Source organism: Phyllobates terribilis, unplaced genomic scaffold (assembly GCF_046119375.1).
Source record: "Phyllobates terribilis strain yellow unplaced genomic scaffold, ASM4611937v1 Scaffold_12__6_contigs__length_324123572, whole genome shotgun sequence".
Lineage (NCBI taxonomy): Eukaryota > Metazoa > Chordata > Amphibia > Anura > Dendrobatidae > Phyllobates > Phyllobates terribilis.
The window spans coordinates 239,030,630-239,049,630 of NW_027362772.1; the positions used below are offsets into that span (position 1 = coordinate 239,030,630).

Here is a 19,001-nt window from a genome sequence, read left to right on the forward strand (position 1 = left end):
TGTACAAAGTTGAATGTGCTGACAACAAAATCACACAAAAATCATCAATGGAAATCAAATTTATTAACCAATGGAGACCTGGATTTGGAGTCATCCCCAAAATTAAAGTGGAAAAACACACTACAGGCTGATCCAACTTTGATGTAATGTCCTTAAAACAAGTCCAAATGAGGCTCAGTATTGTGTGTGGCCTCCACGTGCCTGTATGACCTCCCTACAACGCCTGGGCATGCTCCTGATGAGGTTGCGGATGGTCTCCTGTGGGATCTCCTCCCAGACCTGGACTAAAGCATCCGCCAACTCCTGGACAGTCTGTGGTGCAACGCGACGTTGGTGGATGGAGCGAGACATGATGTCCCAGATGTGCTCAATCGGATTCAGGTCTGGGGAAAGGGCGGGCCAGTCCATAGCTTCAATGCCTTCATCTTGCAGGAACTGCTGACACACTCCAGCCATATGAGGTCTGGCATTGTCCTGCATTAGGAGGAACCCAGGGCCAACCGCACCAGCATATGGTCTCACAAGGGGTCTGAGGATCTCATCTCGGTACCTAATGCCAGTCAGGCTACCTCTGGCGAGCACATAGAGGGCTGTGCGGCCCTCCAAAGAAATGTCACCTCACAACATTACTGACCCACTGCCAAACCTGTCATGCTGAAGGATGTTGCAGGCAGCAGATCGCTCTCCACGGCGTCTCCAGACTCTGTCACGTCTGTCACATGTGTTCAGTGTGAACCTGCTTTCATCTGTGAAGAGCACAGGGCGCCAATGGCGACTTTGCCAATCCTGGTGCTCTGTGACAAATGCCAAGCGTCCTGCACGGTGTTGGGCTGTGAGCACAACCCCCATCTGTGGACGTCGGGCCCTCATACCACCCTCATGGAGTCGGTTTCTAACCGTTTGTGCAGACACATGCACATTTGTGGCCTGCTGGAGGTCATTTTGCAGGGCTCTGGCAGTGCTCCTCCTTGCACAAAGGCGGAGGTAGCGGTCCTGCTGCTGGGTTGTTGCCCTCCTACGGCCCCCTCCGCATCTCCTAATGTACTGGCCTGTCTCCTGGTAGCGCCTCCAGCCTCTGGACACTATGTTGACAGACACAGCAAACCTTCTTGCCACAGCTCGCATCGATGTGCCATCCTGGATGAGTTGCACTACCTGAGCAACTTCTGTGGGTTGTAGAGTCCGTCTCATGCTACCACTAGTGTGAAAGCACAACCAACATTCAAAAGTGACCAAAACATCAGCCGGAAAGCATTGGTACTGAGATGTGATCTGTGGTCCCCACCTGCAGAACCACTCCTTTATTGAGGGTGTCTTGATAATTGCCAATAATTTCCACCTATTGTCTATTCCATTTGCACAACAGCATGTGAAATTGATTGTCAATCAGTGTTGCTTCCTAAGTGGACAGTTTGATTTCACAGAAGTTTGATTTACTTGGAGTTATATTCTGTTGTTTAAGTGTTCCCTTTATTTTTTTGAGCAGTGTACAGTCATGGCCAAAAGTATTGAGAATGAGACAAATAGTAATTTTTCCAAAGTTTACTGCTTCATTTTTTGTAATGGCAATTTGCATATACTCCTGAATGTCAAAGAGTGATCAGCTTAACAGCAATTACTGTACTTGCAAAGTCAATATTTGCCCAGAAAATGAACTTTAACCCCCAAAACACATTTCCACATCATTGCAGTCCTGCCTTAAAAGGAGCAGCTAACATCGTTTTAGTGATTGATCCATTAACACAGGTGTGGGTGTTGATGAGGACAGGGCTGGCGATCAATCAGTCATGATTAAGTAAGAATGACATCACTTGACACTTTAAAAGGAGGCTGGTTCTTGGTATCATTGTTTCTCTTCAGTTAACCATGGTTATCTCTAAAGAAACACGTGCAGCCATCATTGCACTGCACAAAAATGGCCTAACAGGGAAGAGTATCGCAGCTACAAAGATTGCACCTCAGTCTACAATCTATCGCATCATCAAGAACTTCAAGAAGAGAGCTTCCATTGTTGTCAAAAAGGCTCCAGGGCGCCCAAGAAAGACCAGCAAGCGCCAGGACCGTATCTTAAAATGGTTTCAGCTGCGGGATCGGACTACCAGCAGTGCCGAGCTTGCTCAGGAATGACAGCAGGCTGGTGTGAGTGCTTCTGCACGCACTGTGAGGCGGAGACTCTTTGAGCAAGGGCTGGTTTCAAGGAGGGCAGCAAAGAAGCCACTTCTCTCCAGAAAAAACATCAGGGACCGACTGATATTCTGCAAAAGGTACAGGGAGTGGACTGCTGAGGACTAGGGCAAAGAAGTCATTTTCTCTGATGAATCCCCTTTTCGATTGTTTTGGACATCTGGAAAACAGCTTATTCGGAGAAGAAGAGGTGAGCGCTACCACCAGTCTTGTCTCATGCAAACTGTAAAGCATCCTGAAACCATTCATGTGTGGGGTTGCTTCTCAGCCAAGGGAATCGGCTCACTCACAGTCTTGCCTATAAACACAGCCATGAATAAAGAATGGTACCAGAATGTCCTCCAAGAGCAACTTCTCCCAACCGTCCAAGAGCAGTTTGGCGCCCAACAATGCCTTTTCCAGCATGATGGAGCACCTTGCCATAAAGCAAAGGTGATAACTAAATGGCTCATGGAACAAAACATAGAGATTTTGGGTCCATGGCCTGGAAACTCCCCAGATCTTAATCCCATTGTGAACTTGTAGTCAATCATCAAGAGACGGATGGACAAACAAAAACCAACAAATTCTGGCAAAATGCAAGCATTGATTATGCAAGAATGGACTGCTATCAGTCAGGATTTGGTCTAAAAGTTGATTGAGAGCATGCCAGGGAGAATTACAGAGGTCTTGAAGAAGAAGGGGCAACACTGCAAATACTGACTTGCTGCATTAACTCATTCTAACTGTCAATATAACCTATTGGTACTCATAATATGATTGCAATTATATTTCTGTATGTGATATAAACATCAGACAAACACTAATAAAAACCAGAGGCCAGCAGATCATGTGAAAATATAATTTTGGTGTCATTCTCAAAACTTTTGGCCATGACTGTATATATAGTGTGTGTGTTTTACTACTGAAAAGTAAAGAAAAAAAATGCACATTTCATTTGCACCACTATTTTGTGAGACCTATAAAGTTTTTTATTTCTCCATCAGTGGAGCCATGTTGGGGCTCTGTTTTTGCAGAGCGAACTGTAATTTTTCGCTGGGACCATTTTGGGGTACATATGACTTTTTGATTATTTTTAATAACATGGATTTCGGGGTGCTGTTTTTGCACCATTCACTTTAAGGGATGCTGTAAAAAAAATTCAAAAAAGTAGAAACAAAAGGGATAATTTTCACTACAAAAAAAAAAAATTCTTATACATAAGGAGTTTATAGGAGCACAGAGATGCTGGGGCTTCCTCTAGGCGTCCAGCTAATAGAACAACCCATCGGAGGCGGGCGGGCACTGCGAGAGAGAATGACGAGACAGAGGGGGTCTGACTGCTTTAGTCTCAAAACGTTAAATTATATGCTCAGATTTGGTATTGTCACAACCGTAAGAATCTATAATTGCTGTAAAAAGAAACAAAAATCTTAGAAAAATTAGCTTTTTTCTGCTAAAATAAAAAAATAACATTAATGTACAGTATCCCAAAAATATGTCACCAACGTAAAATGCAGCACAAAAAAATAAATAAATTACACCTAAAACGCCGATATCAAACAGCAAAATAAAAGTTATGACCCTCCAGAATACAAAGAACAAGAACAAAAAAAAAGTTGTTCTTGTCCTAAAGGAGTTAAAGCGGCGCCAGTCCTTCCCTTCTGGTTCAGGCTTTGCAGAGAGTTGTTTGTGTTGTTGCTTTGTCTGCTCGCTGACATTTTTCTAGCTGATGTGCACACCCTGAATGACTTCACACCCACCACCAGAGCGACCTGGTGAGTGCCAGTGGACCATGCCAGCCAGCTGTTACATTGGGAAGGGGCTCTGACGAGGTGTCATTTTGCAAATAGGTTAGAAAAAGATTGGGAATTTTTTTTAACAAGTTTTACAGAAATGGTGAAAGCTGCTGCTTCAGCCGCACCATTATGCAGTGATGTCCACAGTACTTCGGAGGGTTTTATTGCTGCACCTCCGCTGCAAGAGGTCTGCAGGACAAACGCAGCGTGGGAACCTACAAAAGGAGAGCATTGCCCAAATGAAGGTGTACAGCGAATCCTCAATGCTTTACTGTTGGTTCTCAACAGCGCCCCCATCAGGCATCATCATGTTGGTGCAAAGTCCTGTACAATGCTGCCTGGATTGGGAGAGGAGAAGTGACGTTGGGGCCCGATAAGTATCTCTGACAAATGTCAATGTTTCTTCAAAGGCACCCAAGGTAAAAAAAAGTACACCGGCAACGAGCAGGGGCCAAAAGGCCAATCATGGACTTGTTTGACATGTTTGCGCCCCAAACCAGTGGAAAATGCAGTTTGTTTCGCTTTAGAAAAAGTTACATAACTTAAAAAAGTTGATCAGGTTCAGCCTTTGAAGGACCTGATTGCTTGATCCAAGTGAAGGCCAAAGTGACCAAAGTAAGTTAAAATAAGTCCTTCATGACCTGGCCAGGACAGGTCAACAACTTCTTATGATATAGGTAACGCCATATTTCCGTATTTTCTGCAAAATAAAATGTAAAGATCTGGACACTTATTTTATATTGCATTTAATCCTTTTGTTACCATTCCTATTATTCTATGAGGAATACCTTTCCTCCACACGCAGTTGATGCCCCTATATAAAGCTAATATTTTCATGCAGCTGCCTGGCATTGAGGCAGCCTTACTAGTAACCTTCTTATAAGACTGTACTCTATGGTTTTCTGTTAGTTCGCATTAGGTGCACTGGATTACACAACGGCGGAAGTCCGTGACCGAGCAGTGCGGATTATACTCCACTTGTACCAGCAGAACAGAGCGCAGGTTCTCGAGCACATGCCAACGGACGAAGCCACCATACGCAAGAACATGCTCTATAAAACCCTGTTTGATGGATTTTCCAAAATCGATGGTAGACCTACAGAGTCTGAACTAAAGGTAGGAGGCCAAATTTACGTGAGCGGCTATTTCCATTTTGTTGTGGCTCAGGATCAAGACCCCCTACCACCAATCAGCTTGCAATTAAAAGGGTACACATATATAAAAAATGGTATCAAAAGTTTACTTGTCCTTTAAAGGGTATCTGTCAGCAGGTTTTTGTTATGCAATCTAAGAGCAGCATGATGTAGGGGCAGAGACCGTGATTCCAGTGATATATCACTTACTGAACTGCTTGATGCTAGCATCACAGTTTTCTCTGCTGGTGATCTAGCATAGCTGGGAATGCTGGAGCTGTGTATAACCCCATCCACATCACTGATTGGCAACTGTGTACACTGCCAATGAGTGGTGGGGGCGGGGTTCACAGACTAGCCTGACTGGTCTGCATGTGAGACTTAGTCCTGCAGTGATAATCTCCTGCTGATGAAATACTGATTGTATTGAAACTACATCACACAGCCTAAAAAGTGACACATCCCTGGAATCGGGATCTTTTGCTCTATCTTGTGCTGCTCTCATATTAAATCGCAAAAATCGGCTGACAGATTCCCTTTAAGTTACTGAGTATTGAACAGACCACTATCACTACAAAGCTTCCCATAACTATACATACATAGCATCTTTGAGCAGATAGATATGATAAACGATAGGGAATTAGCACCTGCCATATATTCTGATGCAGCCTATGTCTCCAAGGAATAAACGATCGAGCATGTTAAAATACAGCATGCCCAATCATCAAACAGCAGAAAGTAATAGAGAAGTTGGAATCCACAAGGTGAATCAGCTGCACAGGCCTACATTTATCTAATGTGTGTGTCCAGATTAAAGCCCCGTTCTATATTCATGTATATTGGACTTATCATGTGACATGTTTATCAGGCACAGAAGAAGGCGGCAGCAGAAGAAGCAGAAAGGAAGAAGAAAGAGGAGATCCGAGCTCTTCAGGAACAGTTGGCAGCTCTTAAGGAGATGCAGTCTGAGGTCCAGGCTGGCAAGGTACATTGTTGACTTGCAGAAAGTCGGCCTCTTCCAGGTTTATTCTTTATGTATACACAGTAACTTACTGATAGAAGCCAGAATGACTGCAGATAAAAGCCAGAAGGCCACAGCGAGTTCATTACTGTTCCTGGCTTATACATTTTGACAGCAACCACCGCAGCTTTAAACCAGTAATTAACTTGTGTAAGGCTGAAAATGTCAGCGCCGATAACTATTTCCTTATAATGAGGAAACTAATGACTTAAAGAGGTTGTGCAGCGTCTCTCTCTCCTTCTGATCTTCCATTGGGCACAGAGAGCTGCTGCACACTGGGTGGACAGCTGCCGGGGCAGGTATCATACATGTGTTTTATTCATTAACATAATAATAATAATTTTTATTTATATAGCTCCATAATATTCCGCAGCACTTTACAATTAAGCATAGGACACAAACATGACCTGCTGGGCGTCAGACAGTTGTCACCAATGTCCCCTCCCTGGTGGAGTTGCAGCTCTTCACCCCTGGAATGGAGAGACATTGGACAACCCCTTTAGACTAGTGGGTGCCTATGTTCTTGAAGGGGCTCTCCACATAAATTCATTTTTGCTAAATTTTGCAGCTTGGTGTGTCTACTTCTTGTTCACTTAACATGCTGCTCTTCTTTCTTGGGGTATTTCACCCAATTTGTAGGATTTGCTGCTGAAGTTCACTTAATTGCCACTTGTTGATGTGACATTTCCAATTCACAAGTCCACCAGAATTTCCTTGTGTTTTTTTTTTTTGTTTCATGTTGTCCATTCATCTGCATATGCTTTTCTGCTTTGTTTTAGGGGAAGGAACAAATCCAAAAAGCAAAAGTAGGTGAGTAGGTTGTATTTATTGCATACACTTCTGTATGTGACAGTAATAAGCATAAGCTGCTGCACGGTTCTTTGGTAGGTTCTGTTCACACAATGTCTGGTTTTCTTGCATTTTTGAGCCTTATGGAAAATAGTTGCCAACTAAACTTGTGTAACACTGGAAAACAAATGCAAACTTTTCAGGCACTAGCTGACCAGCGACAGAGCAGCGTTCTGCTTGTTTTTCGGGTGATCGGCAGCCTGTTTAATCCACACAATTATCACGAAACGAGCCTTCCTAGGAACCCTCGTCCATAATATCCGTGTAGTGTACATCCACCTTTAGTCAATGTCCAATAATCTCCCCATGTAAATGATCCCTTGCACTGATTTTTTAACATTTTATAATACAATTGATTGGACCACGAGGACTCTTATCTATAGGCATCATTAATTATACCTATAGGTGCATGAACTGTGCGCTGCGGTTACACCCATGACTTTCATCTTATTTTTAGACCTGGCGTGGACTGTGCCCATCTATGTCACACAGTGTGCAACAATGATGAAATCAGGAAAATTGATAGATTTGTTCAGTGTCCATCATTATAATGATATATTAACCAAGGTTTAAGAGAAAAATAACAAATCAGTCGGAAAGAGACACATAAAACACTTTTCAATTCATGACCATTGTGGACCTTGTAAAACTGATTGAAACCCCCTTACAGGTAGCTGTGCCGGCAGAATGATGAACCGGCCAATAATTACCTCTCTGCCTTACAGGCCGGACATTCCTGAAAAAGACGCTGCCAGATTCCTCTGGCGGTAGCTTATCTTGGGGGAGAATAAATGGATCAACCATTGGAAATCCAACTGGTTGGATCCTTCTCTCCCTGGCATCATAGTAACATAGTCTTCCTTCAACCTTAAAAACTAAGTCCATCTAGTTCAACCCATAGCCTAACATGTTGATCCAGAGGAAGGCAAAAAAAAAAACCCATGTGGCAAACACTAAGTTCCACATTGGGGAAAAAAATTCCTTCCCGACTCCATACGACAATTAGACTAGTTCCCTGGATCAACGCCCTATCAAGGAATCTAGTATATATAACCTGTAATATTAGACTTTTCAAGACAGGCATCCATGCCCTTCTTAAATTTTAGTAGTGAATCACTCATTCCAACATCATGCGGCAGAGAGTTCCATAGTCTCACTGCTCTTACAGTAAAGAATCCCCGTCTGTGATTATGATTAAACCTTCTTTCCTCCAGATGTAGAAGATGCCCCCTTGTCCCCGTCTCAGGCCTCAGAGTAAAAAGATCAGTAGAAAGGTCTTTGTACTGTCCCCTCATATACTTGTACATAGTAATAAGATCACCCCTAAGCCTTCGTTTTTCCACAGTAAATAACCCCAAGTGTAATAACCTGTCTTGGTATTGCAGACCCCCCAGTCCTCTAATAACCTTGGTCGCTCTTCTCTGCACCCGCTCTAGTTCAGCTATGTCTTTCTTATACACCGGAGACCAGAACTGTACACAGTATTCTAAGTGTGGTCGCACTAGTGACTTGTATAGAGGTAAAATTATGTTCTCCTCATGAGCATCTATGCCTCTTTTAATGCATCCCATTATTCTATTTGCCTTTGCAGAAGCTGCCTGACACTGGCCACCAAACGTGAGCTTGTCGTCCACCAATACACCCAGGTCTTTTTCAGTGACAGTTTTGCCCAGTGTTTTACAATTAAGCATATAATTATACATTTTATTTCCTCTGCCCAAGTGCATTACCTTACATTTATCCCCATTAAAGCTCATTTCCCATTTATCAGCCCAAGCTTCTAGTTTACATAGATCCTCCTGTAATATAAAATTGTCCTCCTCTGTATTGATTACCCTGCAGAGTTTAGTGTCATCTGCAAATATTGAAATATTACTCTGTATGCTCCCTACAAGGTCATTAATAAATATGTTAAAAAGAAGGGGACCCAATACTGACCCCTGTGGTACCCCACTGTTAACTGAGACCCAGTCTGAGTGTGTTCCATTAATAACCACCCTTTGTTTCTTATCACTGAGCCAGTTCTTAACCCACATACATATATTTTCCCCTATCCCCATTGTTCTCATTTTATGTATCAACCTTTTGCATGGAACCGTATCAAAAGCTTTTGAAAAGTCCATATACACAACATCCACTGCAATTCCTTGGTCTAGTCCAGAACTTGCCTCCTCATAAAATCTGATCAGATTAGTTTGACAGGAATGGTCCCTCGTAAACCCATGTTGATATTGGGTCATGAGGTTATTCTTCTTCAGATACTCTAGTATAGCATCTCTTAGGAAACCCTCCAGGATTTTACCCACAGTAGAGGTTAAGCTTACTGGCCTATAATTTCCAAGTTCGGTTTTTGTCCCCTTTTTGAATATTGGCACCACATTTGCTATACGCCAGTCCTGTGGTACAGACCCTGTTATTATGGAATCTTTAAAGATTAAAAATAATGGTCTATCTATGACGTTACTTAATTCCTGCAGTACTCGCGGGAGTATCCCATCCGGGCCCGGGGATTTGTCAACTTTAGTGATTTTTAGACGCCGCCGTACTTCCTGCTGGGTTAAGCAAGTGACATTTAATGGAGAATTTTTGTTATCACTAATCATGTTTTCTGTCATGCAATTTTCTTGTGTAAATACTGTTGAAAAAAAATCATTTAGCATACTGGCTTTTTCCTCATCCACCATTTCACCCAGACTATTTTTAAGGGGGCCAACACTATCATTTTTTAGTTTTTTACTATTTGTGTAGTTAAAGAATATTTTGGGATTATTTTTACTTTCTCTGGCAATGATTCTCTCTGCCTCAATCTTTGCTACCTTGATTTGGTTTTTACAGAATTTTTTTAATTTTCTGTATTTATTTAATGCCTCATCACTACATACTTGCTTTAGTTCTCTAAATGCTTTCTTTTTGTCACTTATTGCGCCCCTTACAGCTCTATTTAGCCATAGTGGTTTCCTCCTATTTCTAGCATGTTTATTCCCAAAGGGTATATATTGTGCACAGGTACTATTCAGGATGTTAATAAATGTCTCCCATTTGCTTTGTGTAGCTTTATGTCTCAGGATATCGTCCCAGTTTATTGCACTAAGATCATCTCAACCGTTGGAAATTAGCCTTCCTGAAGTTTAGTATCCTTGTAACCCCTCTACTACACATCTTATTAAAGGATACATGCATATATCTGCACTATCTTTCCCCCCCAATCCCTAGTTTAAACACTCCTCCAACCTTCTAGTCATTTTCTCCCCCAGCACAGCTGCACCCTCCCCATTGAGGTGCAGCTCGTCCCTAGCATAGAACCTGTAGCCAACTGAGAAGTTGGCCCAGTTCTCCAGAAACCCAAACCCCTCTTTCCTACACCAATTCCTGAGCCACTTATTTATCTCCCTAATCTCCCGTTGCCTCTCTGGCATGTCACTTGGTACAGGTAGTATTTCAGAGAATACCACCTTGGAGGTCCTTGCTTTAAGCTTGCAGCCTAATTCCCTGAAATTATCTTTAAGGACCGTCCACCTACCTCTAACTTTATCATTTGTGCCAATATGCATCATGACCGCTGGGTCCTCACCAGCCCCTCCCAGTAATCTGTCAACCCGATCAGCGATGTGCCGGACTCGAGCGCCAGGTAGGCAGCACAATGTTCTACAATCCCTGTCTTTGTGACAGATTGCCCTATCTGTTCCCCTAATAATTGAGTCCCCCCTACCAGCACATGCCTGGCCTGCCCTGCTCTTCTATTTCCCCCCTTACTGGAGCTGACACTCCTCTGACTTTCAGAGGACATGCCTTGCTGCAGCAGTGCTACCACCCTGTACCGACACCCCCCTCATCTGCCAACTTTGCAAACTTATTCGGGTGTGCCAGATCAGGACTAGCCTCCCTGCCACTCTTCCCTCTACACCCCCTTCTAACTGTCACCCAGCTAGATGCCTCACTGTCCTGCAGCTCCCTACTACCACCCTCCCCCACATCTACCCCAGTGAGCAGGAGACTCCTTTCCATATTGTCAATGGATCTCAGTGTTGCCAGCTGCTCATTCAGATCCAGTACCTGGGCTTCCAAACGCACAATGTGCACACATCTCGCACAGCTGTAAGCAACCCCGACCGGCTGTTCAAGGATTGCATACAAGATGTACACTGGATAGCATTGTCAATAATGGAGCTCATTTCCTAATGGGGATTGCACTAGACACAAATGTTAAGTAAAAAGAAATGTAAAGAATTAATAAAATACAGACAGCAATTCAGTCCAAATTCCTCCCTTCCAAACTCCCTGAATCCAAAGTCACTGAAAAACAAGTCACACACTTACTTCCATATGCACTTACGCTCCGGTCACACTCAGCTCGTTCACACTCTCTAAGGAAGAAGATTTAAAGATTTTTGGTTCCTCACCCCCCTTTAACAGCAATGCACCCTACAGCTCAATGCACTTCCAAAGGACTGGATGCCCCAACCAGCTGCCCCTTATAAACCCTTAATTATGACCCCTCACCTTCAATTAACCCATTGTGAGTATAGCTACACCTCAGGATTTAAGTGCAATGTAGTTAACCCTTAAATACACAGGTAGTAAAATAAGAGACTGTAAAACTGTAGAGAGAAATTAGGTTTTAAAAAGTCCAATAAAACTAAACAGGTAGAAAAACACAATACAACAACTCACAGCGATTCACGCAGGTATTTTCTGCAGGATTCCCAATTACCTCTTCACTGAACAACAAGTCACACATTTACTTCCATTTGCACATCGTGGTTGGAAGAGAGTCGGGAAGCCCACATGCACAGTAGACCGTTGGCTGATAGAGATGAGTTTAGTCTACTATGCATGGGGCCTTATGTCATGCAAGGTGAGGGAGAGACTAAGTGCACAACGATAGGAAGAGGGGGAAGAAGCTGAAACACTAGGGAAAGGGGGGGTGGAGACTCCTAGGCAGATCTGACAACACTCTAGATCTGACAACACTCTGACTCCCCTATCGTCCCTAAATCGGTTCTTTACCTATCGCCGAGCAGGAAACCTAATCCCTGACTGCCCCTAGCGATAGGCCCTAGGTAGGGAGGGGACGGGGTGAGCATTAGTCAACCCCCACTGCAACTAAAGACAAACAGGTAAACAGACAAGGGAAACACTTAGCTTGAGAAGACACCAGAGAGATCTCGTCAACAGTCCTCCAAAGGAACTCCAAGAAGACACTAGCTGACTACTAGTACTTCAGGACAGGACAGAGAAAAATATAGCTATCACCGGTGACTCTCTGGAGAGACTGAAGGTATTTAAACATCGAGCAATGGTGTGTCAATTAGCAAAAGAAGGTGGAGGTCACTGCTAGGTCCAAGAGGGAGAAGGATATCACTTCACTTCAGAAATGAAAAGATCACGAAGGTGCCTGCAATGCCAAGTGCAGAGACCTTCTACAGCTGGATCCAGAATGACTGTCTGTCACACCTGACACACCCGTGATACCTTAACATTCAAGAAGTTTGGCAGCAAATAACTGTCATGGCAAATCATGGGATGTATAATGTGGGACGTATACCAAAAAAGATCTGTATAGGCGTACATCAGGCTCAGTACAGACTACACATCTCCAGCTTTCAGCGTATTCTTAATCACAAATGTGGTGTGAACGTGAGTTTAGACATTTAACCACCGATATATCTAGAAAGGTCGGTTCTTCTCTCATACTAATTCTTCTCCGCTGGTGTAATGGCGCCATTTCGAGTAAATTGTTCCATTACCAGTCTCCAGAGCAGTGGCAGTCTGCGACTATTTCCACCGTCACCCTCCACTTACTTACATGACTTCATAACTTTCCCACCTGTTTCTTAATATGCAAAGTGCTGATTCGCCTGGAAACCTCAAAGTAAAACATTTGTGTTTTTAGTAAGTTGATCCCGGCTGGTAACGCGTTTCAGGCTGCGAAATACCTCAATTATCACATTATCTGGGATTTTAATAAGTAGACTGGTTCTCGAACAGGGTAATCGTGTGTCTTATTAGGAACTTCTTAAACTTACAGCCAGTGAATGAGGCTGAGATGCAGTACCTGTGTCAGCCCATGGACAAAAAGGGGCGCTGTTTTGAGGGGGAGGGGATATTCCTTTTTAAAGGTACACATTTGCATGCAAAGGAAAAATATATATATACACTGCTCTAAAAAATAAAGGGAACACTCAAATAACACATCCTAGATCTGAATGAATGAAATATTCTCATTGAATATTTTGTTCTGTACAAAGTTGAATGTGCTGACAACAAAATCACACAAAAATCATCAATGGAAATCAAATTTATTAACCAATGGAGGCCTGGATTTAAAGTCACCCTCAAAATTAAAGTGGAAAAACACACTACAGGCTGATCCAACTTTGATGTAATGTCCTTAAAACAAGTTTAAATGAGGCTCAGTATTGTGTGTGGCCTCCATGTGCCTGTATGATCTCCCTACAACGCCTGGGCATGCTCCTGATGAGGTTGCGGATGGTCTCCTGTGGGATCTCCTCCCAAATCTGGACTAAAGCATCCGCCAACTCCTGGACAGTCTGTGGTGCAACGTGCGTTGGTGGATGGAGCGAGACATGATGTCCCAGATGTGCTCAATCGGATTCAGGTCTGGGGAACGGGCGAGTCAGTCCATAGCTTCAATGCCTTCATCTTGCAGGAACTGCTGACACTCCAGCCACATGAGGTCTGGCATTGTCCTGCATTAGGAGGAACCCAGGGCCAACCGCACCAGCATATGGTCTCACAAGGGGTCTGAGGATCTCACCTCGGTATCTAATGGCAGTCAGGCTACCTCTGGTGAGCACATGGCGGGCTGTGCGGTCCTCCAAAGAAATGCCACCCCACACCATTACGGACCCACTGCCAAACCGGTCATGCTGAAGGATGTTGCAGGCAGCAGATCGCTCTCCACGGCGTCTCCAGTCTCTGTCACGTCTGTCACATGTGCTCAGTGTGAACCTGCTTTCATCTGTGAAGAGCACAGGGCGCCAGTGACGACTTTGCCAATCCTGGTGTTCTGTGGCAAATGCCAAGCATCCTGCATGGTGTTGGGCTGTGAGCACAACCCCCATCTGTGGACGTCGGGCCCTCATACCACCCTCATGGAGTCGGTTTCTAACCGTTTGTGCAGACACATGCACATTTGTGGCCTGCTGGAGGTCATTTTGCAGGGCTCTGGCAGTGCTCCTCCTGTTCCTCCTTGCACAAAGGAGGAGGTAACGGTCCTGCTGCTGGGTTGTTGCCCTCCTATGGCTCCCTCCACATCTCCTGGTATCTGCTCCATGCTCTGGACACTGTGCTGACAGACACAGCTACCCTTCTTGCCACAGCTCACACTGATGTGCCATCCTGGATGAACTGCACTACCTGAGCAACTTCTGTGGGTTGTACTGTAGACACCACCTCATGCTACTGTACCTCTAGGGGTGAGAGCAATGGCAAAATAAAAAGTGACCAAAACAACAGCCAAAAAGAATGAGAACAGAGAAATGGTCTGTGGTCACCACCTGCAGAACCTCTCCTTTATAGGGGGTAACTTGCTAATTGTATATCATTTCTACCAGTTGTCTGTTTCATTTGCACAACAGCGGGAGAAATTGCTTCACAATCAGTGTTGCTTCCTAACTGGACAGGTAGATTTCACAGAAGTGTTATTGACTTGGAGTTACATTGTGTTGTTTAAGTGTTCCCTTTATTTTTTTGAGCAGTGTATTTTAACCACTACCCAACATGTGGCGTACGTGTACATCTCATGTCAGAAGGGAGTGTTTGACGTGGGCTCAGGAGATGTAGCCTACAACTGGCAACTGCCTGGATCAGAGATGACTCTGACCCCCACAATTTTACTGCTTTAGTTGCTGCAGTCAACAGCGATGGTGGCATCTACGTGTTAAGACCCCATGCCCAACAATATGATCCTGGGGTATTGATTGGTTGCCCTAGCAGTTGCTGCACATTGAAGACCCCCTGGCCTGCCATTAAAGTACCTATATTAAGAACTGCCGCAGGCAAGAATTCATAGGTAAATAATGAGAGGACCATACACTGAAACACAATGTATTGTGCCAGCGATTGCATGTCCAAGTACCATGGTGGGACTAAAAAAAAAAGTTTCAAAAATGTAAAAAAAAAGGAAAATAAAGTGTTAAATCTCCCGCCACTTCTTACATTAAAAAAAAATCTGAAGACATAAATAATAGATCTATATTATTTTTATAATACAGGGTTATTCATTCACTACTTTACCCGGAAAAATTGCTGTAACTTCTAAAAGAGACGGTCGATCATACTGAAATTTGGACTGTACAGACTTTGGTTCGTGAGAAACTGATGTTTTAAAGCAGGTGTTGAAAATGTCCACCGTTTACGCTTCTTTCCATATTGTGGGATGTATTCCTCAGGACATCTGGGGCGCAGCAAGTCTATCTCGTAGTGGAGACCAATGGCGGGGCGACAAGTCGGTGAGACCTCTGGGCACGAGGATGTTTCACTGAGCTTAACTGCGCTCTCACTTCTCATGAACCAAAGTATGTACAGTCCAAATTTCAGCACGGTCGACTGTCTCTTTAAGAAGCTAAAGCAATTTTTTGTGGGGAAAGTAGCGAGTGAATCACCCTGTATTAAAAATACCAGAATTAATTGCTTTTTTTTCTTTATTTTTTTTTCATCACACCTCCCCCCCAAAAAAATTAGATAAAAAATTCTCAGAAAGTTATAGGTATTCCAAAATAGGATCAATGAAAACGACAACTCGTCCCTCAAAAACACGAGTCCTTGTAGAGCTCCATGAACAAAAAATTAAAAAAAAAAGTTAGAGGTCACGGATCGCACTCATGAAGGTTCTCAAGAACGGTGCAGTCTATAGTTCTGCCACCAAAAATACCGGCTATCTGACAGACCCCTTTATAGGTCAGTGGGATCCTTGTGGGTTCATTGCCATCTGTTTGAGAATGGGTCTGGCATAGCCGTCCGGGCACCAGGGAGCCTGATTTACACTCCTTGGCTTGTGTATTGCTGCCCTGCTGATGTGCCAGGGTGATGAGATGAGAGGCGCTGACATAGGTGTTTCTGGATTCCACCTCATTTTATTGCCTTTGGAATAACAGATTTTATTTGTCGTAGAAAGTTGCTAAGCGCTAAGTTATAAAGAACTATACAGCAGCTCCAAAACTAAGGGAGAAAGACGTCTGAGGCAGGGTAATAAAGGAGAGGACACAGCCGTGGGTCATTTATTGGGGGTTATCGGCTCATAGAGACCATGTTCCTGTTCTTGGAGGTAGTGTGTTGATGTCCTAGTCTACAGGAAAGCTTGTTACATCTAGATGACAATTGTAACCTGTAAATTCGCTATTCTGTCCCTGGGAAATGTTGGCTAACAGTCCTCGTGCGAGCTATAATAATGGCCAAACACATATATCCCCTAGCTATACCAAAATATACATCGAAAAATAGGCAACTCAATAACATGTGAAGAAAGTTACCCCATTCTTGATCTTTCAGTCCAGTACTGAGCTTATGTGACCTGCCAGAAATAATGCGTTGTATAGGGGATGCCTTGATATCAGCAGGCAGAGGCTAGTTAAATGCTCAGTCACTTAATGTCTCATTTGTATATGACTTTAAATGCTGATTCCTTGGTAATGCAGCAACAGATTGAAGATATAAAGGTGTCGATTGGTTAGCTTTCAAAGCCCTGCTTGCTCATCTATGCAGTTTTGAGGGGGTTAGGATTATTCTTACTGACAGATTCCCTATAAAAGGGTGGTCCCACCATTAAAGTAACACTCTGGGTTGTGTTTTTTGTTTTTAATTCATTCTGTCACTAGTCCCCCATTCCATATAATTTAGCTAATACCACATTATGGAGTTGTTCCTCTTTATGTGTAAATTCATGGCCAGTTTCAGTTAGGTCATGTGATCCCTTGGTGTCCCCCTGGGAATTACATGCCTTTCTTTTCTCCCAATGAATAAACACCTGAAGTTCCTATTTGGTGAAATTGCATGAAATACACCACATAACTTTTCCACTGCAGGTGACAGAAACTTCTATCACAGTTCATGATTATGATTAAACGGCTCCTGTCATGCAGTTTTAATCTATTCTCTTAATTTGGGAAATATAAAAAGACTGATGATCACAGTTTCCCCCTTCCCCAGCAAGCAGAGATGGTTCAAGCTCTAGCTACGAATGGGATAGACCATTAGAAGTCAGGTCTACTTATAGAAAGAAAAACAGTGCTTCCTTAAAGAAGATATCCGATCAAAATGTTTATTGTCGTAATCCGTCCTAATTATCTATGTAATGATGTGTAAGTGCGTTAAAATACATATTGATCACAGTCTTCTCCAATTTCCAGCGCCACTCCAGTCCTCCTGGGGCCCACATGACTTGCAAACAGACTGACCAGCTCAGACAGGGATTTGTGTGTGAGCCTACGTCGCCTTTTCAGTATAAGTCTATTGAGCCTCGTTCTGAAGATTCATAGGCTTACATTGAAAGAAGTACCTCCACTCCTCATAATGGTCCCTCTGTGAGCCAGCAGAGAAGAGGAGCCTTCATGTGGGACTGGAACAATGCTTGAAACCAGAGAGAAAGGCAATCGATAAAATATATTTTAGGGCACATCATTGCATACGTAGTTAGGATGGTTTATGACATAAAAAAATTTATTATTTAATTAATTTACAATATTTCTAGCACAAATAAAATACCCATTTCATCATTTTTACTTAAATTTTGGTGCTGCTGTGAAATTTCATTTCTGAGGGCAGGCTATGGATGAAATCAGTCTTCTTCCCCCTCTGGTAGCTTACTATACAGTCTGTTCTAACTGAGTCTTCTCAGCTATACTACATGCTACTACTACTGTTCATTGTTTGCCATTTACATGCTGTAAGAAAAAAAGTTCCAGTGAAGTTGTAACATGTTATTATATAGTATAGCACCACCTCGTGTTCACAGTGTACAGCAACGTGCACATCCACCTAATGAGCTGAGTGGTCACACATGCTCTATCACCATCCCCACAGCTGCCAGGTCTCTGCATAGTTATTCAGTATTCAGCCCAGAGCAATAGAAATAACTTTCTGGCCTGCTTGTCAGGTCAAGGAGCAGAACCTTTGCAGTAGTATGGCAGTATAAATGAGAAGACTCCTGCTGCAGAGGAAATTAGAATAGACTATATAGTAAGCTGCCAGAGGGGGGAGAAGACTCATTTTATCCAAAGTCTGTCCCCAGCAATGTAAATTCTCACCAGCATCAAGTTGGAAGTAAAAAATGATGGAAAAGGTATTTTTTTCTTGCTAGAAATAATGTAAATTAATTTAAAAAAAAAAAAGTTAAAGTGTCTTTTTAGGGCTGAAGTATGAAAATAATTTATGAAATAATCCCTTACCTTTTATATTTTCCCATTACTTTATTTTTCAAGACGACCGTGGCAAGAAACTATTAATGTCTCCAAACAGCGAAACCCTTGATGACCAGTCGTCTGTTAATAACTACTTAGATAAGTAAGTCCAATATTTGCTTTCTTGATTGCAGCCTCCAGGAAGATAAAAGCACAAGCCGTTAAGACTCGTCACTGTTTACTTAATGGGTTGTAAGAGAAGTTAAAGTAAACTATTCTGGGAATGTACATACATATATAATCTGACTCTTCCGCTTCTGATTATAATGTCACAATAAGTTGGCCTTACCATAGGGGAAATGAAAATATGAAAAGGTCACCTGTCAAATAGATTTTAATGGCAGTCTTTTGATTCTCAATTGAATATTTTAGAACCTGCTTTTCTAGGTATTTGGAGAACCTCTCACCAGACTTTTAAACTGAGTACCTCCTCCAATTTCCGCTGATTCTGGAACAGTTTTTCTTTTTCTTCTGTTCCAAAATTATGTCCCCTGGTAATAATGATGCAAATTTTCCCTTCCTGGGCGTGTACCACAAAACATATATGTGGGCGTGGCTGCATTTTGATTGGCCGACATTAGAGGAGAATAAGCAAATGCCCACAGAGTTGTTCAGT

The 19,001-nt window shown here is 43.0% G+C and overlaps 1 protein-coding gene across 1 annotated transcript in view; it reads left to right on the forward strand.

Annotated features, from left to right (window-relative positions):
- Nucleotides 1-19,001, forward strand: part of CEP104 (centrosomal protein 104) — a 127,613-nt gene that overhangs the window by 90,438 nt on the left and 18,174 nt on the right. The window contains exons 14-17 of the mRNA XM_073656728.1: nucleotides 4,872-5,078; nucleotides 5,964-6,080; nucleotides 6,896-6,926; nucleotides 18,407-18,488. Of these exons, the coding sequence (XP_073512829.1) occupies nucleotides 4,872-5,078; nucleotides 5,964-6,080; nucleotides 6,896-6,926; nucleotides 18,407-18,488 (437 nt within the window). The remainder of the gene's footprint in view (nucleotides 1-4,871; nucleotides 5,079-5,963; nucleotides 6,081-6,895; nucleotides 6,927-18,406; nucleotides 18,489-19,001) is intronic.